The sequence below is a fragment of the Podarcis gaigeae genome (assembly GCF_964106915.1).
Source record: "Podarcis gaigeae genome assembly, chromosome: 7".
NCBI lineage: Eukaryota > Metazoa > Chordata > Lepidosauria > Squamata > Lacertidae > Podarcis > Podarcis gaigeae.
This window is the reverse complement of record NC_139683.1, coordinates 62,378,072-62,399,513: the sequence shown is the minus strand read 5'-3', so window position 1 is coordinate 62,399,513 and position 21,442 is coordinate 62,378,072. Positions and strand designations below refer to the sequence as shown.

General features: G+C 43.9%; 2 protein-coding genes across 2 annotated transcripts in view; one reads left to right on the top strand and one right to left on the bottom strand.

Moving 5' to 3' along the window:
- Positions 1 to 11,762, top strand: part of SYCP2L (synaptonemal complex protein 2 like) — a gene marked incomplete at its 5' end in the record, with an annotated part of 31,269 nt that extends 19,507 nt beyond the window's left edge. Inside the window, 14 exons of the mRNA XM_083749561.1 lie at positions 38 to 87; positions 1,773 to 1,821; positions 2,400 to 2,559; positions 3,188 to 3,237; positions 4,204 to 4,318; positions 6,399 to 6,472; positions 7,210 to 7,279; positions 7,893 to 8,027; positions 8,605 to 8,729; positions 8,866 to 8,960; positions 9,473 to 9,572; positions 9,650 to 9,720; positions 10,957 to 11,026; positions 11,657 to 11,762. Coding sequence (XP_083605687.1) covers positions 38 to 87; positions 1,773 to 1,821; positions 2,400 to 2,559; positions 3,188 to 3,237; positions 4,204 to 4,318; positions 6,399 to 6,472; positions 7,210 to 7,279; positions 7,893 to 8,027; positions 8,605 to 8,729; positions 8,866 to 8,960; positions 9,473 to 9,572; positions 9,650 to 9,720; positions 10,957 to 11,026; positions 11,657 to 11,716 — 1,224 coding nt within the window. The 3' untranslated portion in view covers positions 11,717 to 11,762. The remainder of the gene's footprint in view (positions 1 to 37; positions 88 to 1,772; positions 1,822 to 2,399; positions 2,560 to 3,187; positions 3,238 to 4,203; positions 4,319 to 6,398; positions 6,473 to 7,209; positions 7,280 to 7,892; positions 8,028 to 8,604; positions 8,730 to 8,865; positions 8,961 to 9,472; positions 9,573 to 9,649; positions 9,721 to 10,956; positions 11,027 to 11,656) is intronic.
- Positions 11,763 to 13,046: 1,284 nt separating this feature from the next.
- ELOVL2 (ELOVL fatty acid elongase 2) overlaps positions 13,047 to 21,442 on the bottom strand; it is a 47,554-nt gene continuing 39,158 nt past the window's right edge. Inside the window, exons 6-8 of the mRNA XM_083747426.1 lie at positions 20,964 to 21,088; positions 19,429 to 19,563; positions 13,047 to 16,270 (exon numbers count right to left, since the gene is read on the bottom strand). Coding sequence (XP_083603552.1) covers positions 16,145 to 16,270; positions 19,429 to 19,563; positions 20,964 to 21,088 — 386 coding nt within the window. The 3' untranslated portion in view covers positions 13,047 to 16,144. The remainder of the gene's footprint in view (positions 16,271 to 19,428; positions 19,564 to 20,963; positions 21,089 to 21,442) is intronic.

The window sequence follows — 21,442 nt, the reverse complement described above, 5'->3', positions numbered from 1 at the left end:
AAACCTTGAATGTATTTTCAGTTCACTTTGTTTTCAGGTCTCTGAAATGAAGCAAAAGGTATTTGTCCAGAAGGCTGCTTTACCCAGGTATAGTTGGAATCTTGCACTGAAATTCTCTTGGGGCTGTTGTACAGATATAATTATGAAAGTATATCCAGATGAGATGCTGGAAATGAGAAGCAAAATCAGAGAGATGCTGCCTGAGAAATGGAATGAGTGGGGATTGAAACACTTAAGAGTATTTTAGTTGTGATCCAATTTGAGCAGTGTGGAATCTTCCACTGAGTAGTAAGCCTTTGCTTACTTGAGGAGCTCTTGATCATTGAAATTATGGGAAGGGGTTCTGGGGTGAGAGCCAACGCTGTGTTGTCATGACTGAATTAAATTCTGCTTGTGTTGTGATTTTATGGGCTGCTGGCCAAGAGTGTGGCTCCACCCCTTACAACCCACCACTGCTGCCGCTTAATGAATTCTGCTTGTTTGGGTCAACCCTGTGAGGTGGTAATAATAATAATAATAATAATAATAATAATAATAATAATAATAATATCTGATGAAAATAGGGGTGATTAATATAATTAATATAATATAATATAATATAATATAATATAATATAATATAATAATATTTATACCCTGCCCATGTGGCTGGGTTTCCTCAGCCACTCTGGGTGGCTTCCAGCTCATATAAAAACATAAGTTTATAAAAAGATTAGATTATGCAGAGCAAGTGGCTGGCCCAAGGTCTTCCAGTGAGCTTCACGGCTAACCAAGTATGTGAATCTGGGAACCCCAGTCTGATGCTCAAACCTAGTGTTTCCCAAAGTTGGGTCTCCAGCTGCTTTCGGACTACAGCCTCCATCATCCCTGGCCATTGGTCTTCTTAACTAGGGTTGAAGAAGAAGAAGAAGAAGAGTTTGGATTTGATATCCCGCCTTTCACTCCCCTTCAGGAGTCTCAAAGCGGCTAACATTCTCCTTTCCCTTCCTCCCCCACAACAAACACTCTGTGAGGTGAGTGGGGCTGAGAGACTTCAAAGTGTGACTGGCCCAAGGTCACCCAGCAGCTGCATGTGGAGGAGCGGAGACGCGAACCCGGTTCCCCAGATTACGAGACTACCGCTCCTAACCACTACACCACACTGGCAACACTGGGTTGATCGGAGTTGTAGTCCAAAACCAGCTGGAGATCCAAGTTTGGGAAAGCACTGCTCTAACCCGAGGGCCACTTTCTCCCTTCGCCATCACTGGCAGCCCAAGGTAGGTGTCGCAACCTCACACATTCACATGCATACCTCCTCATACATAAAGATCCTGCAGCTCACATCTTCCATTTAGCAGTGACCGAACAGCTGAGGTGGGGGTGCTTGTTTTGATGATGCGAGAGGACAGACCTCTCCACCCACTCAGCACTGGAGTGCCTGCTTGGTTTTCTCTTTATTTTTTGCTTGGCACTGCCACAGTCAAAGGTGTCTTGTGGGCATACAGTGGGCAGGGAAAAAAAATGCTTGGGAGCACAGGATCAGGTCTAAGGCTGTTGTGTTGGCTACCTATTCCCCCTTTCTGGCTCTCAGCCTGGATATTTTAACACCTGAAGGTAAAGTTGCTGTAATTAGCAGGGAAGTGTGGGCGGGAGCTGAGCTTGGGAGACTTCTAAAATTGTAGCCTTCAGTATCTAAGCATGTGTAACTCAGGACTTTGCAGAGTTGTCCTAAATCCTTTGGAAGCGTCTCGTGCCATCTCTTTAACATCGTGATTTTTGTGTTGTACACAGGAGTTCCAGCAAAGGAGACCTTGAACATAGCAAGTCTAAGAGAAGACTGGTAACAAGGCCCATTCTTAAGTCTTAATGGGAATAGGGATCTCAGAAATGGATGGGGCATAGTTGTCAGGCATCCAGAAAGAAATAGTAGTTCTTGAAATGTGTGATCAGCCGTAAGGCTTTTTGAGCACTTATTGGCTTCTGAGTTGGAATAATTTATCATCATCATCATCTGGCTGGGCCTTCCCAGCCACTCTGGGTGGCTCCCAATAATATATTAAGAACAGAATAAAGCTTCAAACATTATAAACGTCCCTAAACAGGGCTGCCTTCAGATGTCTTCTAAAAGTCAGATAGTTGTTTATTTCCTTGGCATCTGGTGGGAGGGCGTTCCACAGGACGGGTGCCACCACTGAGAAGGCCCTTTGCTTGGAAAGGTCCCCCCCACTCTGTATTGTGAAATACTGTGTCTGAAACTAGAGTCGCCGGCATAACTTTTTTTAAAAAGCTAGTTCTGTGTTTAATGTTGATTTTGAGATTATTTATGCATTTGAATTGTTTTGTTGTGACATCCCCATTCTTTCTTGCAAAAGATTGGTAGATTGAACTAACTTCTATCTTCACCTCTTTTTTTACAAGTCTGCCAGCTACAGGAATAATCTCCCTTCAGAGAGCAACCAAGAAACTCCAAGCAACAGTGAGAATGAGAAAAGCTGGGTCCTTGACTCTCAGAAAAAGCTGGTGTCAAAATCCGCAGACTATACTCGGAAAAAGAAGAGGGTTAGGAGCAAGTTAAAAGGTGAAAATGGGGTATACAGCACAATTTTGAATTAGCCACCTGATGCAGACTAAATGAGAGATGTAGCCAGATTCTGTTTTGGTTTGGAAAGGAGCCCTGAAAACCTCAGCAGCACTTGCACCCAAGTAAATGTGGATGGGGCCAGAGTCTGTAATGACAGATACTTGTGGCTCTCTAGGCTTCATATTATTCCCTGTCTGGGTGTGGCTAAAATAACTGTATTATTAAGAAAAGCAGGAAGAATGCAAAGTGTGACTTGAAAGAGTGTATAAATGCGACAGTTTGTGGATTGGTAGTTCACATTCCAGTTAGTGGTTTCTTTAAAAAAAATAATTTTTATTAACTGGCCAATCACATCAAATTAAATCACATCACATAAATTCCGAATTACAAAGCCAAATTTTGAATTTTGTTGGGGGGACCCATACTTCAAGTTCCAGTTAGTGTTAGGGGGTTGGAGTGGGGAGACTGGTCTATTTCCTCTTTTTTGGTTATGAAGCCTTACTCAATTGCCAAGAGCCATTCATTAGTATTATTTCTAGTTTGTTACCTTTAGCAGATTAGAAAAGCTACCTTGTGTTTCTGCTGTTCTTAATGAATACCTTTTGTCTTCCCCTCCATCCCTTAGTATTGCCACTGTCTTCCCCAAGTAGTGGCAGCGATCACCATGGAAAGAAGGTAAGGAAATGCTCAATTCTAATATTCATATTTGTTTATTGAGACCAGGCTCTTGCAGTGTCAGAAAGCCTAACATTCATGAATCATCTAGATCTGCTTACATAAGAAAATCTTCATGTGCCGTTTCTGATTCTTAGAAATAATATGGCTGAATTTTAATCAAACTTAAAGTGATAGCAAAGAGTCTCGGGGACGCAGGTGGCGCTGTGGGTTAAAGCCTCAGCGCCTAGGACTTGCCGATCGAAAGGTCGGCGGTTCGAATCCCTGCGGTGGGGTGCGCTCCCGCTGCTCGGTCCCAGCGCCTGCCAACCTAGCAGTTCGAAAGCACCTCCGGATGCAAGTAGATAAATAGGGACCGCTTACCAGCAGGAAGGTAAACGGCGTTTCCGTGTGCGGCTCTGGCTCGCCAGAGCAGCGATGTCACGCTGGCCACGTGACCCGGAAGTGTCTCCGGACAGCACTGGCCCCTGGCCTCTTGAGTGACATGGGCGCACAACCCCAGAGTCTGTCAAGACTGGCCTGTACGGGCAGGGGTACCTTTACCTTTACCTTTTAAAGAGTCTCGGACACATGTCTATATCTCATCCATGTATGTCAGTGATGATATGAAACGAGGGGGTTGCAAAACGCTTTCTCACAGTGAGATTTAACTTGATTTCTTTCTTACTACTGCAGAAGCTTTATTCTATGGGTCTGCCTCACTCAGTATTGTTTAAGCAGATTATCTCCCTAGAGAGTTTGAAACGGGAATCAATCCCAGCCCTGTAGATGATGGTGAATCTAGAACCTTTTGCATAAAACGTATCTGCTCCACTAGTGAGCTCTGCGACCTTCCCAGAAGAGTATGTTCCATGAGCTACACGGGTAGATAACTCTTGTTTCTTAAGAGCCTGGGTTGCACATTCAATACTCTGCTGCTAGACCTTTCTCCCATAATAGACTTGTTGCCTTTGCCTTCTCTTCCAGGTGGGGAGTTCACCAAGCGGGGAGCAAAGGATGGAGCCAAGCACAGAGCTGTATGACTTTGCTGCAATGCAGCCACCAATCGTTTCCTCAACCCCTATATCGCATGTTAGAGACAGTAGGTGGTTCCCCCTAATATACCATATATCTCTGCGATTCTCGGGCTTTTGTTTTGAGAGGAAAAGATAAGCCAGTGGATCTCTGGAAAGCATAAGCTTTGCTCTATATCCTCTCTTAGTAGTTCTTGCCTTGACTGAGAGCTGAGTCCTCAGTAGGCATTGCAGTGTCATCACAACTTATGGGGGGGTCACGTTCTGGGGGTTCGTGCATTACAGCAAAATTGCATTAAGTCAGGACAGCTTCCAGGACTGCCCCCGTGCAACCATCCCTACCTGACTGAAGTCAGCATGCTGAGCGGGCCTTTGCCCCCAGACCAAAACAGTGAGTTTTTAAGGCCTCCATCTTGCTTACTGGGCTCTGGTGAAGTCGCATATGAGCTCTGCAAGGTCTTGGGAGGCTCCCACAAGATCTCGCAGGGCCGTCTGACATCCCACGAAATCTCTGTGGAGTTCCCCAGAGCCCGGAAAGCGAGGCAAAGGCAGAAAACCCCAGTGCAGAAAGAGCTTTTTAAACCCCCCGCCTTGATTTACTGGGCTCTGGAGACTCCTGCAGAATCTTGAATGGCCCCTTCCAACATCCCTCCTCCACTTTCCCACCCCCTTTTCATTCATTTATTTTTCAGCCAAGTGCGTAAACATATGATTGTGTAAGTAAAATCAGCGTAAATTGCGATCGCACTGTATTAAGTTCTGAATGTGGACAGAGATATAGCTAGCTCTCTTGTGTCCTTGGCAAGGAGTTATATTGGTACCCACTCTGTCCCTTGGCAACCACCAGCTCTCTTTGCCTTTCCTCTTGCACCCCTCCCCCCAGGCTTGGGCTCCTGGCAGGGGCCAACCTGGCTAGCCTCTAGGGATGCTGCTGAGTGCTGAGTGTGGAGTGGTAACGACTGAAGGGGGCCTGTATTCACTTGAAAGGACTTGGAAGTCTCTCAGCAATGGGGAAAGCCCATGCCATGGCAACCCCCAGTCTCTCAGAATTGTACCTCCTCCTTCATCTGCATAGCACAATCCTAAAGTCTGTTTCTAAGGCCTGTTTCTCAGAACATATGAGCTGGCAAGCCTATGTCTTGCTTAGGGGCTTTACACAATGGAACAACAACAACATTTGTATGCTACCCATTTGACTGGGCTGCCCCACTCTGGGCGGCTCCCAACAGAATTCTAAAAACATGATAAAACATCAAATATGAAAAACTTCCCTAAACAGGGCTGCCTTCAGATGTCTTCTAAAAGTCAGATAGTTGTTTATTTCCTTGACATCTGATGGGAGGGCGTTCCACAGGGCGGGTGACACTACTGAGAAGGCCCTCTGCCTGGTTCCCTATAACTTTGCTTTTCGCAAGGCCATTTAGGGCTTTAAAGGTCACTTTAATTGTGCTCGGAAACGTACTGGGAGCCAATGTAGATCCTTTAAGACCTTTAAGTGTTATAGGGTCCCAGTGGCCACTTCCAGTCACCAGTCTAGCAGCCACATTGTGGATTAGTTGTAGATTCCGAGTCACCTTCAAAGGTGAAACACTTTCTCCATACATAAAAATAAAAATCCCTGCAGATAGTAAATAGCATGTCAAGGAGAAGAGTTGTAGTCTAGCCTTCTTGGCATGTTAGTTTCCTATAACTATATTGTTTTATTCAGTTGTGGGGGAAACAACATTCCATCCTACAAGTCCCTCCTAGCTTGACTGAACCCTGTCAATCTCTGGTTTGTGGGTTTGAGCTCCACATTGAGCAAAAAGATTCCTGCATTGCAGAGGGGGTGGGACTAGATAAGCCTTGTCATACCTTCTAACTCAACGATTCTGTGATTCTTCTCCCCCCCCCCCCCCAGTAGTGCAAAGTCCTGCGTGGTTAAAGGTTTGTCACCTCATCTGTGGTTTGGGAGGCTGTGGTCACAGCAAAATGTGACTGAATTTGGGGGAACCTTTGGGTAGTGGCTTGTCTGTCCAGATATACAGACTTCTAGGTAGATGGAGCAGCACTTCTCATTGACGCTTTCATGCTATTGTGTTTTGGCAAGATTCTGTGGACATCAAGGACCTGCAGATGCATCTCACAGATTAATTGCTTCTTTTTTAGATGACTTGGAAATGGCGGACGACACTTTGCCGAGTCACTTTTTGCCCAATAGCTCAAAAGCTGGAGCGAGCAAGGTACAGTTACTGGATGTGTGGGTGATGTATTTGTGGTATTTCACCTGTTTGCATGTGAAATATAGATAAAAGTGTGTGTGTGGAAACAGAAACGCTGCACTTGTTATTTGCAAACCGACAAACAGAGAGCCACAGAAACCAGAAAGAATGCAAAAAGAAACTTGATCTCAGAAGTGCTCACCAGACAGATTTTCTGCGGCTCAGCATGTTTCGAAACACAGCTTTCTTCTTTGGGAGCGATCTTAAACTTCATTCAATTCTGTAGGGTAGCTGGAACAACATGAATGGCTGCTGCTGTCTTCCTGGCATCATGGTAGCACTATTTGCCAGATAAGCAATTTGAGGACAAGCTGCAGAATTTGAAAAAAGATTTCAGATTGCTCCTGAAGAAGTCCCCAAATTGGTTGTGCTGTGGCAAATGAAAATAAGTTTCTCACTGCTTTGCACTATTTCTTACTTTGTAATTCCCAGTTGTAATACAGTCGTACCTTGGTTTTCGAACAGCTTAGTTCTCAAACGTTTTGGCTCCCGAATGCCGCAAACCCAAAAGTGAGTGTTCTGGTTTGCAAACTACTTTTGGAAGCTGAACGTCAGACAGAGCTTCTGCGGCTTCCTATTGGCTGCAGGAGCTTTGGAAGTCAAACATTTGACGTCCAAGGTACGACTGCATGGGGATATCATATGCCTTTTTTTTACATACTGCAGTTGCCGCATTGTCTTGGTTTTGCTCTTCTTAGAAACATGAAGCTGCTTCTAGCACTCTGCCCATGGAAGATGAAGTCTCCAAATCCAAGCGGAAGTTTTCAGGTAAAGAAGAAGGGTCTCTAACCCTCAACCCCCTCATTTACAGTATCCTGAGCCCAGGGATATGAGCAGCCACCACTACTGCAAGGCAAATAATAATAATAATAGTTTATTATTTATACCCCGCCCATCTGGCTGGGTTTCCTCAGCCACTCTGGGCAGCTTCCAACAGAACACTAAAAACAGAATAAAACTACAAACATTAAAAACTTCCCTAAACAGGGCTGCCTTCAGATGTCTTCTAAAAGTTGGATAGTTGTTTATTTCTTTGACATCTGGTGGGAGGACGTTCCACAGGGTGGGCGCCACTACCAAGAAGGCCCTCTGCCTGGTTCCCTGTAACTTCACTTCTCGCAGTGAGGGAACCGCCAGAAGACCTTCAGAGGTGGACCTCAGTGTCCAGGCTGAACGATGGGGGTGGAGACGCTTCCAGGTGGCGAAAGTTTGGAATCTCATCATGGTATGGACCTAAGTTTGCTTTAACAGAGAAGTTTCACTGAAGTCCCTTGGGACTTAATTCAAGGAGAATGCATGTTAGCATTCGTCTGTCAGCAAGCAAAGCCTTATAAGAACCTCCAGCAACAAAGAAATAGGCTTGGGATTCTGTCTTTGCTAGATTTGTCAGCTGGTACCAGTGGAAAGCACTCAAAGCTCACCAGGAGGCAGCCCAGGGATGAGTGCTCCCCTACCATTCCTTTTGTACCAAGAAAACTCTTCAACTCCCCGGAGATGGAAGAGGAGACTCGGGAAGGTGACTACTTTGAAACAGAAACCAGCAAGCCTTTGCTGCAGCTGTACTGAATTGAATTCCTTTCACATTTCCTAATTCCCCTACTTCCTGTGTTTTGTTGACAGTGAAGATCTACCTGTGTTTTCCAGAACATTCCACTGCAGAGGTTTCTCCTTTGTTTTTATAGTAACTCTGGCTTCTAGCAGCCATTGATCTTGAGGCTTTTTTAATGTACTCTGTGATTGGCTTTTATTATCAGTTGCTCTCTGGAAAGGTGGCCAAGCTAGATTTGATGTGCCGTGTGGTTTTGCTGTGTGTGTGTGTGTGTGTGTGTGTGTGTGTGTGTGTGAGAGAGAGAGAGAGAGAGAGAGAGAGAGAGAGAGAGAGTGTTAATTAACTAAATTTATATCTTGCCCTTCCTTCTAAAGAAGCCCAGGACAGCAAAACACATTGTAATGCTTCCAGAGTATTCCTTTAAAATATGCTGCAGTTTAGTAGTGATTTCCCCAAGATACTGAGCATACACAAAGTTCTTATAGTGTGTGTGTGTGTGTGTGTGTGTGTGTGTGTGTGTGTGTGTGGTGTGTCTTTCTTGCAGGCCATAATTTAGAAGAGTTAGAGGAAGATGTATTTTTCTCCAAAATACTTGAGGAAGGAGCTGGTGATTCGGAGGTCATTGCTGCGTTTGAAAGCTTCACACACGTATTGAAGAAAACGTTTTGGGTAACTAATAATTTACAACATCATGCTTATTTTAAGTGCACCACGGGTTGCTTACAGACTGGCATGAATATTTCAACATGTATCTTCACCTGTTCCAAGTATTTTCCCCATTCTAATTTGCTGGCATTGTGACTAGTCTAGGTACAAGAGGATGGCGATTTATACCCAAAACGTTCTGAGGACGTCTGAACGGCATATTTTGGCATTATTGAATCAGATTCACCAGGGCCGGTACGTGGCATCCATCAAATAACTGTGTGGCATCTCTTCTGCAGTAATTGCTGTCAAAAGCCTCAAGTCTTATCATGCATGTGACTTGTTATTGGTACAAATGCAGGAGGTTTGCAAGAAGAGACTGCTGTACCGTGTTGTTCACTGAAGTGAAGATGTCTATTCTTTTGGTACAGAGGTTTTCCTAGGGCTAATGAAGCAGGCCTGGGAGCATTGTAATCTAAGCTGCTTCCTCCCTTATCTCAATCAATGAAAACTGTTTTCCAGCTTGTGTCTTGCATTTTATTAGGCTTGCTTTACTAGTCCAGCCCAAGAGGTGTCCATCAGGACGTCACAATGTCAAAGGACCTAGCTGCAAGCCAGCTGCCTGATGTAGTAGATGGTTCTCCTTATACTGTTTTCCATATTGTGTTCACATCTTTCCCCCCAGCTCTGTCAATTCTCATTAGTGAGATGAGTGTCAAATGCTGCTTTCCTGAAGCGGTAAAATGACTTATGTTTGTCCGCAACAGGCTGAATGAACTGGAACACTTCCACAAGACAGTTACCCAGGAACTTGCCAATCTCGAGAAGAAAACTCAGTTTCTTTCAAACCTTGAGAAGGATACTTTGGTGTGTGTATTTCCTTTCCATTTTATTTGTTGTCTGTGGATTGATTTAACGACTCACGTTGAGAATGTTTGTTTCAGGAATTTTGGACTAAGCAATCCAGCAAACTCAACAGCAAAATGAACAATTTTTGTATTCGTCAAATGCAGAGGTATTTATCATCTTGCTGTCTGTCCAATGTGCACCGCTTAAAAAATTGTGCACTGTTTTCCTCCATCTGTTGGGCTTGCTATCTTCTGGGTACTTTAGCGCATGCATCTCTACATCACTGATGGTGTCTCCAAATGGCACAGCTGGAAGAAGCAAGCCCAGTTGACTGGGTGTTCCTTCTACTGTACTTTTCTTTTCACACAGCCACCCTGGAGTGAGTGGGTGGGTGTATATCTGCTCATGCTTTTCCAGATTATTTTATTTGAACAAAGATGTGCTTCTGCTGCCAGGGACATTGGATTCCCCCTGGCAATTCTCAAAGCCGCAATAAATTGTAAGTTTGGGGAAGCTGAATGCCCCTCCTGCAACAAGCCTACAGCACAACCTGTGTGTAAAATGTAAATGTCAATTTCCTTATCCGACACCACAATTTCAAAAGCCATTTATGAAAAATAATATAATGACATTAAAAAAAAAAGAACCAACTCATGCAGAACCAGTAATCCACAGAACATTTTCCGAATCTCGGCTTCTTGGCTCCTGTTTTTATTTTTAAAAAATGTATAAAAGAGGAATGATAATGGTGATGCTAAGGGCCAAGTTGCGTCTTACATGAAATGCATCTTTAGTTTTGCTTGTGCATGTGGTTTAGGGTGTCGTTTTCTTTCTTTTTAAAAGTAATAGCCATGGTACACACACCACCCCCCTGTTTGGATTGAGGCTTGTGTAGGGGTTAGTTCTGTAGTTCCGCCCCATCCCTGTTTCTTTCATGGTTAGGACTTTGTGGCAGGAGGAGAAGGTTAAACCTTCCCTGATCTCCAAAATCCATGTGGCCACTGTTGAGGATCTCATCCTTGCATTCATGGATAAACTGTTGGGAAAGGAGACTCCATCAGAGAAGAAAGTTTAGGGTCAATCAGGCTGAAATGTTTGGGCCACTTTATGTAGTGGGTGCAGTGTTCAACAGCCCACCACTGTCTTAGATGTCAGCGTTGCCCATCCCAGGCTACAGCTGTCGTCATACAAAGAGCTGCCTTAATACTATTGGCAACCAATGTCATCAGGCAGCATCATGAGCTGTTTCCCCCCCTCTCTTCCTTCCTTCCTTCCTTCCTTCCTTCCTTCCTCCCTCCTCACTTCGACCTTCACCCTGGGTTTTGACTGCAGCTTGGGGGAGAATGAGCAGTAACTTTAGCTGCACCAAATTCAACTATACCCATTTTGGTTTCTTTCATAGGATACAGTCCATGGATTCAGAGCTGGCAGGAGCAGCAAAGAACCTGGAGGACGCAGCCCCAAATAGAAAGGTAAGGGCTGTCGCTGGGCAGATTGCCACACATTGCATACTGAACAGCAGGTGTGAGTCTTGGGAACTACAAGGAGAAGCAAAGGCTCTTATTGAGCAGGCAAGATGGCAATTCTTTAACTGTTTAACACCTTCATTTATAGTCAGTACATCTCTGAGCCAAACCATGCCTTGAGACAAATCCACAGGCTCCCTGAGAGGAGGTGGCGGCTGCTTTGGTATAAACTGTGGCTTGCTTTAGCATGCCATCTGAAGCTTGGCTTCAGACTGATCGCAGCCTGTAACCAAGGTTTAGTCCTGGTGTAGTTAATGGGTTGGGTGTAAGTTTGAGAGTACTACTATTTCCTTATCCCTTTCCATAAAGGGTTTGCCGCGGTCATTTTTTGTAGAACGAGGCTTCCCACAGTCATAATGGCTTTTGGCTGTTCCTGTGATGCGTTGGTCCCAAATGTATGAAAATACTTAGGGTGGTATTCAGTGGCAGTGGGACTCATAGTAGACCTATTGAAGTTAACAAGCCGTAGGTTCATGTATTTCAGTTGGTCTCCTCTGAGTAGTACTCGGTGAATATAGGTAAGGACTGTGCTGTAAAGCACTAATAGATTTTGCATGCTTTTTTTCTCCCCCACAGTTTGAGGAAGCAGAAGATCATGAGGAGAGAAGCAAGACTTCTGTCATTGCCTCCGACTGATTTAAATTAATTTAAGCTGACCCGAAGAGCTCTGATCAATGCTGACGTGTCTGAATCATTTCTTAAAATATGCTGGACCAATGCCTTCAATCCATAACTATAAACAGTTGTCTGTTAATACGTACTCGATGCTTAAATGAGTTTTGCTCTCTCTCTTTCCCACAAGGGGGTAGTGTTGAGGGGTTTCTGGTGCCAACAATTTGTGAAATGCATAGCGTAGCTGATATTTCAGTTGATATTATTCCTTCCCATCCTTATCTGTCGTTTATATTTTATATGCAGCCAATTGTGTTAGAAATCTTGTAAACACAAATTAAAGATAACCTTCTCCTAACAAGAAGCAATTGTTTGAGTGTCCCCGCCCCCCAATTTCTTATTGGATGAAAACTCTTTTTATTATTTTATTATGATTTACCTCTTGCTTGACTTGTCTAAGGGACTAACAGATTAAGAAATGTATTTGAAGAGTGTGGTCTGTTGGACACAAGTGATTCCATCTAGCAGTGCTTGGTGTGGCCCAAATTGCAGCTCAGTTTTGCCTGCCTCAAGTGCCCATGAAAGGGATTCGTGTAGCACAGAAGATAGGGCAGCACAGTTCTTAATAGCCATAACTGCCAGGTTTTAATAATACTGGCAACATGGGTAGAAAACAACTAAGGGGCGGGGTTATGACTTCACATTTAATCAGCACCTCAAAAGGAAATGGGTATGAGTTGTCTTGCACTTCTACCTGACAGAGTGCAGTTTCCAAATTACTTATTTTATTTTATTTATTAGATTTATATACAGCCCTTCATTGCAAGATCTCAGGACGGTTCACAAGATAAAAATACAAGGTAAAAGCACAAATAGTTAAAACAGAAATAATCAAAATAATAACCCCTGCTCCCACAAACACATTTAAAAGGCTGTACAATATTAATCAACCAAAGGCCTGGTTGAAGAGGAATGTTTTCGCCTGGCACCTAAAGATATTTAATGAAGGTACCAGACGAACCTCCTCCGCTAACAGGGTGTCACTGCAGAAAAGGCCCATTCTCGTATTGCCACACTCCAGACCTCTTGGGGAGGGGACACATGAAGAGGGGCCTCAGATGATGAGCACAAGAGTTTGGGTCAGTTTATATGGGGAGAGGCAGGATATAATGGGAATATAATAGGGCATGTAATGGGTGATAGAATGTGGCTCCTCCCCACCCCCCAACTTAGTGCTGAAAAAACAACAACAATTAACACCCTTACCCCACCCCCGTTATGCCAAATCTTGGGTATTTTCATATTCCAAGCTATTGCACTGTCACATAGCAAGAACAGAAGCCCGCAAAACGCATTGACTGTAAAACGTGTTTTATTTTCAACAGCAAACACTGATACAGGAAAATAATTTCAGAAGTTGTTATCCTGATGGTTGTTCAAAATAGCAGCATGTTACTAGTTTTTGCGTATTCAGACATGTACCTGATTACGATTTTATCAAGTGGTTTTAAATCTACAGTGTATTTTTCAGCCCTTTGAAAGATTGAGTAAGGCAATGTTCCTCCCCTTCCCTGCCCCCCCCAGCACATCCTTAAAAAATGGAACAAAAACCCTTTAAACCCAGGGGTGAGGTGTGCAGTTGCTAACACTACCAACAGCCTCCAGTGCCTGCCAGCCTGGCCAAGTTGGATGGGAGTTGGGGCTTCAGCAACACCAGCAATGGTTAGCCACCCCTGCTGAATGTTCGCTGCACAGTAAACTCTCATACCTGAACTAACAAATACCAGGAGATCTGAGAGCTCCTCGGAATGGCTTGTCATTTTTGGATGAATTTCACATCCCGACGCAAAGGTTTTCAGGCTCTGTTTGGATTAAAAGTGTGTCTGTCTCAGGTTAAAATTCAAACACCTGTTTGTTCCAAGAGTTGTTTTCAGCAGTCATCAAGTGTTGGAAGTCAAGTGGAACCATGTCTCCCCGAGATGAAGGACTCAAGCACCCATCACGGCTTCAGCAGGTTACATATCTGTAGGTTGCTCCTCACACAGATGGGGATTGCTTCAGGCATTATGGAATGCTGGTGAGAATTTCTATGCCAGAACTCTAAATTCAAGTGGATTTTATTTGAGTAAAATAGAGGCAAGGAATTAGTCACGTCAAGGATCTTTCTGGCAACACTCAAGTGGTCATTTGGTTTCATGTAGTGCTGTGTGTACTACCCTCTAGAGGGGGAAATTGTCATTGCTTCCTGGCTTCCACTTGAATTCCTAAAGGTTTATGGTTTCTAAGAATCAAATGCTTAGGGTGCTTTGATGAATCTTATTTTCTTACACCCAATGTGATACTGTTTTTACCCATCAGTGGCAACAGTTCACCTTCATAAAGGCATGGTGCATATATTTGCTGCGCCCCCCCCCCGCCCCCCGGTCTTCTAGCAAAGCTTTTATTCTCCCCAGAGTAAGTCCTACTGATTTAAGTGAGAATCATTTGCAAGTAAACATGCTCAGGGTCATAGTCCTTGTGCTGATGCTGAGCTTTTAGGATTCTGTTGTGTCCTGCACCTGGACTCCAGACACAACTATTTTTTCCTTTCCCCAACACTTCTGCCTCCAGGTTTTAATGTGTGCCGATTACATTTGGAGCCATCAGTCGTACAAAGTTAGGGTGCCAAATTGTCTAAGGTGGCCGGTCTTGCTTGCACCAACTGGGAGAGGGGTGGCCAACATGGGAATGAAATAATGGATGTGTGGAATGGTAAGTGTTTTTCTTACGCCAACTGCAGGCAGCAAGGCTGAGCTGTCTTAGCTGCAGTGCTGCTTCCTCCTGCTGATGTTTTGTCATAGTACAGAATCAAGCAGCTGCTTGGTAGGGTGAATTTCTTAGGTTCATACTGGGAATAAAAGCTGCATTAAACCAACCTCTGTCACTACCAATGTCCATCAGCAGCAAATGTTAAGTGTCCCACAATATAAAACTGTTTGAAAGGGGACTGTATGCTTTGATGACACTTATGTGTGGCAGAATCTAGCTTCTTACCACTGTAACGGTAAGCCATAGCATCCGAGTGGCGAACAGGCTTAATCTGCTGGTAACAGACCACACCTAAAACAGGTATGGTGGCTGCTAGAATAGAGTAGAGAGAGAAGCACTTAAATGTCGGAGAAGGTAGCTCAAGCATGTGGGCTTTGTGGACCCACAGCAAGAAATTAAGAAGGTGCAAAGCTCATGAAGTAGGGGTTCAGCTTTCAGAACAGGGGCTGCTGGTGGTGCAAGTGATCCGACTTGTCATATTTTAATGCTAAAACTCTGACGCTGCAATCCCTCATGCAGGACACTAAGTCCCATTGAAATGGGTAGGATTTATTTCTCAGCAAACCTGTATAGGGTTGCCTTAAAAGTCTTATCAGCTGTGTACTTTTGTGCTGCAGTAATAATGATGCCTGCCTGTAAACAAGCCCCTCTTCCTGGTTTCCACCTTATTGCTTCATAGGAAGCATATTATGGTGCATCTAGTGAACTTGTATTCTGCAGTCACACAGATTTAAAACCGGGGGGGGGGTTGAATATAAACCATACCTTTCTTGGTTAGCCAAGGAAGCATTATGAAGGGGGGGGGGAGACAATAGCAAGGTTGCAGTCGGCTCTGTCAGGTGACCGACTGCTGCTTATCATAACGGGTTATGCCCCAACACATTTTCTGCAAGGTGATCTGCAGCTGGTATACCTGTTGCAGCACATTTTTAAAGGCTGGCAGCAGGTACACCAGCATTTGGATGGTTTCAGGGTGAACAATGCAGTTCAGGTGTTCTTAGTTGGCACGTGAAGTTGGAGGAAATTCTGGAGCACCTTACACTGCCTCTTGCTAGAACTTGGAATAGGAGTAATCCTCCTACCTCTCTTTATCCCCATGAAGATAATAACAAAGTTTTTTAGTATACAAGTCACTTTTTTCCTGGAATCCAAGAGGGAAACAAATTTAGTGTCACCATGCAACCATACTAAAACACACACTTCTTCCTAAGACAGAGATTATATACTCTGTATGTCTGCACAACTAATACCTGTGAACCTGCCGCTGGTTTCAATAGGTAGGATTTTGTTCAAAGCACCACCACCCCAAACCATCATCCCAAGGAACAACTCTTGTCAGGCATTCTGCCCATGATTAAAATTTACAAAATGTGGCTTTGTTTTGGCTGGGTGAAAGAGACAGCATGTCCTCACCGTTTCGATGGAGATATTTATCAAAACACTTGAAACTATGTTGTTAAAAACAAGTCATCAATCGTGAGTTAAACAAGGGAGTAAAAATTGCTAAACATTAAGGAAACAGAGTCAAATCTCATACTAAAGCTGTGCACAACTGCCTGGTCAACTCGTGTTTTGGGGGGGCTTTAGCAAAAAAAAAAAAAAGAGGAAGGATTTTGTACACTACAGTATAATAAAATATATTTCTTATTGTGCTTTTTTGTTCAGAGCACCATTAGCTGCCATTATGTAGTCTTTATGGAACCCGTTCTTCACTTCTGTTACTAGAAAGGCCTCTTTTGTATTGGTTCTTGAAGGTCTTTTCCGATATGTCTGGAAGGAAAAACAGAAGTAATCAAAATTAGGGCCATCCTCTTCTAAGTAGATTTGAATGTTTTTAGCCATAGCCAAAGTTCTTTTTCCTGCAGTTAAAAAGCATACAACAGCATGACTTCTGTTTTAACAGTTTCCACTATTGATAGTGCATCCTTATCCAGTATTTTTTCCAAAGGCTTTTGTCTAATGTACTATCATCTCTCCTCACAAAATAAACATACTTGGGGCTGTATCCAACTAAGGTTCACATCAAGTAGACCTGTTGAAATCAATGGACCTGAGCCATTAATGAGTCTACCCTGAACAGGACTAACAACTGATGCAACCCCAATTGAATACTAGCCTTCATCAAGCTGGTGTTATGGCAACTGCTATAACATACTGGTGCTGGCTGTAGAATATCATACTCAACAGAATGGAGTAGATTTGTTTTTTTCTCTGTTTGCACTTAAAATGTCACACCTAGGGAGAAAATGCATTCATTATCCACAGAGAAATCTCTTCCGGAAGCCCAGAAAACAGATTGACAGTTGAGAAGAACAGAAATGTGCTCCTGGACTTACACAGAGAAACTCATGGCAGATGCATTTGTTTGAAATACATGGTATCATGCTGGAGAAATTCTGGTTTTGTATGCATTCGCTTTTGCCACTACTTAACAACTCTCTTTTAACAAAACCTCTTCCCTATAAGTTACCTAAACAAACTCAATAGACATCCTTTATAGAGGGCTAAAAAGCAATGGATCAGCAAAACCACTAGAGGTCAGCAAGGCAGCAGCAGTTGCCCGACTGCCCGCCACTGACCTTATCATCAGCCCTGCTGTGGCTTACTGGGAGGGGTGGTGGTGCGGTGCAAACCCATCAAAGGCCACATTGCATTGGCTCAGCCAGTGTGTTTGCAGCAGCCTCACCCCCCTCAGCAAGCTATAGAGATGCTGCTGACTACCCAGCCAACTGCTACGGAGAAGAACACCTACAAACAATCTTAGATGTAGATCTATTGCATCTAGAAGTGATTTTATCTACACCTGACTGCAGGAAGAACTGCTGAGCTGCACTATGCAATAAACTTAGAGCTGTTTTGTAGTGTTTCCCCACCCCAGGCTGTTGCTCCAGTTTCTTTTCCCATTTAAGCATTGCTGTGCAAGATTTCACAGGAAAGTCCTTTCATTTGATCCTTTCCCACACTGAGATCCAGCACCGAGGGCCTTCTGACGGTTCCCTCATTGCGAGAAGTGAGGTTACAGGGAACCAGACAGAGGGCCTTCTCGGTAGCGGCGCCCGCCCTGTGGAACGCCCTCCCTTCAGATGTGAAGGAAATAAGACATCTGAAGGCAGCCCTGTTTAGGGAAGTTTTTAATATTTAATGCTGTATTGTTTTTAACACTCGATTGGAATCTGCCCAGAGTGCCTGAGGAAACTCAGCCAAATGGGCAGGGTATAAATAATAAATTATTATTATTATTAATTATATTATTATTATTATTATTATTATTTTATTACAGAGGTTGAATAGAGTATGTCACAGTAGTTGCATTCTGTCATTGGTGTGCTATTTCTCTGTGACACAACAGCATAAAATTCCAACCCTGTATGTATAGGATAAAAGGGGTTAGCCATGCTGCTGTTCTTTTTTAAAAAATAAATAAATAAATAGGCACATAGATACGTAATTGGGAGACCTCTGTATAATGTTCGTGAAATTCCTGTAGGCAGGGGAGGGGTGTGCTTTGCCACCTTTTTTGAAAAATGCAGGGTAAGCATTCAAGCGCTAGATTTGCTGAAATGTGAACAGCGCTGCTCTTACAAGAAGCACTGAATGTGCTACCATCTCAAATAATTTAGATAATAAAACAAGTAAAGATAATAATATAGTGTAGCTTTGAGTACAGGAAGAACGCTGTAACTCTTAGCAGAAGAACAGCCTTGAAAGAGAAAAAAGTAAGTGGAGCATGTGAAACAAGTTAATAGCAAAGCAAATTTATTGCACAGAAAAGTGATGTGGAAAAGGTGGTTGTGCTCTCTTGCTTAAGAATCTGTCGCTGGAACTAATGTTGCCCTTGATTCTGGCCCATTCTGCACCCGGAGAAGGGATAAGAGCCACTGTAGTGTAGTGGCTAGAGCAGGCATCCCCAAACTCGGTCCTCCAGATGTTTTGGGACTATAACTCCCATCATCCCTAGCTAACAGGACCAGTGGTCAGGAATGATGGGAATTGTAGTCCCAAAACATCTGGAGGGCCGAGTTTGGGGGTGCCTAGGCTAGAGTGCTGGACCAGGATGTAGGAGACCAGGTTTCACATCCCCACTGAGCCCATGATGCTCACTTGGTGTCCTTTGAGCGGGGAGGGGGGAGAGTCACTATCCCCTAGCACTACCTTGGAGGGGGGAAATTGGAAGGTGAACCCATGTTACCTTCAGCTCTTGGAGGGAAGGTGGGATGTAAATCTAATAATAAAGCTAATACTGGATTAAATATTTCAGCCCTGCTTCACCAAGGAAGGTCTGCCCACAGAAACAGCTTCTACATATGCAGCAGATGAACCTGCATTGCAAAGCCCAGCTGGGTCTGGGTGAAGCGGCCAGATTATTTTCTTTTGATGTGGATGGCAAATGCACATTCCTAACTCGGCCTGCCCATCATTTTCCATTAGGACTCCATTGTAGCCATTGAAGCATAATTTTTGCCTGTATTTTCTGCCTGCTTGCTGAAGCTTTGCAGTACAGAGTTTGCTGGATTCTGCTGAATTGGTGGACACACTAGTGGACTTAATCTATCTTTTCATTATAAGTGAAGGTTCGGTTTGATTTTGCTGTCACGTTTCCTTTCCCCCACGTTTCTCGGGAACTGAATACCGGCAAGGAGCCTTGCAACAAAGGCTCTTAACATTGCAGAATTGGACACGCCAATAAGAAACATTATATCACACTGCAGTGGATGTTGCATAATTGCTGACGGCATGACTCTGCTTCCTTCACCTCAGTGCCCCCTTCAAGTTCAACTCAATGAGCAATTTGAGGAAGATCCTTAAAGTTTGTTTTAAAAACCAGCATGGGGCGGAAACCAAGCTTGACTCCGTTAAAGCTAGGAATGCCAAGTTTCAAGACACTCTTCATTAAGCATATGCAGCTATCCTTTTCCTGTTCAACTTACCTGAACATAGAAGTTAACAAACAGAATGACCAGTGTGGCCATGTATGAAGACTGGAAGATGAGGCAACCAAATGGAAATCCACATGGCTTCACAACTGCACTGAGCGTGTGTGTAATGGTGAGCAAAAACTGGATCTGTTGAAGAAAGAAATATCAGTGCCCATCATTTTCAGGATTAGGCCTTCCCCAGGTGAAATTCATACCCCTTCCTCGTGGCTGATAGTTGTGTTGTCAATCTACAAGTTCCTCTCTACCACCGTTCACCTATATTTAATACCCAGGTTGTTAATGAATGTATAAAAAATCGCAGTTTCCCTTTGGAATGGCTGTTTTGCTGGAGAGAGAAGCCAGGGTGACTCCACATCAATTCTGTTCAGAAAGTTACAGGTCGCACCTTGACACCATAGTGGCAATGTTGACTACTCATACCTGCTGACACTTGTGGCAACACCAACAAAAATAAGGCCATTAATGTTTTAGGGGTTCTTACATATTCTGTTCACCTGGCCTTAATATATTGAATAGTTTGCCACAAGGATCCTGCTTAGTGCAGGAGAGCTGTGATGTCTGATGGCACCAGCTTGGAAACTCTTCAGGTGATGAAGTGTCACTTAATGCATGAGTTTTCTACAAGTCAAGACAGGAGCATGGAGCAGCCGTGCTCCAAATTGCAACAGCGTCGATGTGACGGGCATAACACTATCCCTCAAGAGCACATCAAAGAACATGCCCATATATCGTCTCAGCACAGAGCAGCTCTGGCTATTACAATGTTGAATAGTGGGCAGGATGAACAAGTGCAACAGCCAGTTATATCTGGAATGTGACTTGCATCTGTGCCACACAGGTTGTCCTTCGAATTTGAACCTAGGCAAGGCTCACACTAAAACATGGGCCAGTGTCAATGAGTAGAAGGATCAACTACAATTACACTGGGGCCACTTCTGTTCCTGCCAGCACTTGGTATTGCTTCAGTATAGTATATTCCCCCACCCACAAAACCCCCAGTTCTTATAAGATTCTTGTGGCTTTTCAAATTGAATGACTTCCATCACACTTCTCCCAAATACTGGCCTTGAGCAACTCATTGCCTGGCTGTGTGTTCCTTGCTCCCTTCTTCCAAGACATAAGGTCTCTTCATGGTTTTCATGGTGGAGCAGCTACACTGAGATGGCCCCAAGCCTGATTCTATGTAGAATTAGGCGTACACATCTTAGAAGATTTGTGTTGCAGACAAACCCACTACATCACGCTCATTCCCACATGCAGCGTGAATGTGTAATGCATGATGCAGATGTGCATATACATGTTTGGAAGCTGGGATAGGGCTGTGGCTCCTTGCCATTGTGCAAGTGTCCCTGGACAGTGGAAGAAGAAGGAACATAATCTGCCTTGAAGAACTAAAAGCTTCCCCACCCTCAACTTCATCTTCCATTGCAAACTGGCTCATTGCTAGCTTGACCTTGCTACACAGGATTTATATATTTATTTTCAGAACTATGGCCAGTACAAATGACAAAATGTTGTAAGCGTACCAGTTGTGCCTGAGTGAGGTATTTCTTCCACCACAGATACTTGCGCATGGATGGAATGACGGACAGTCCATAGTAGGAGTACATGAGGACGTGGATAAAACTATTCAAGGTGGGTCCAAAGAAACCTGTGATTGAATTGAACACATTGTTAAGACTTTGCTTCTGAGAATTCTCAATACTATCAATACTACGGTTCACTGGCAATGTAAAGAACTGGCAGGGTTTCCTTTGGCAGCTGAGCTCAGAGCCTCTATTACCATGGCATAGGAGTGTTACATAAGGATGGTTCCATGAGTTTATGCTGTTTTCCTTCTTGTAGCGTATATGGGTTTCTTTCTAACCTTGTTCAAGTGGTGTTGGTTCTGGTGGTGAGTTGGCTCACAACTGCTGCTGGGGTGGCTAAAGCTGCTTTAAAGGACAGATAATCCAGGCAGATGGTTTGGGCCACTGGACTGGGGAGGTGTCAGTGAAGCGTAAGG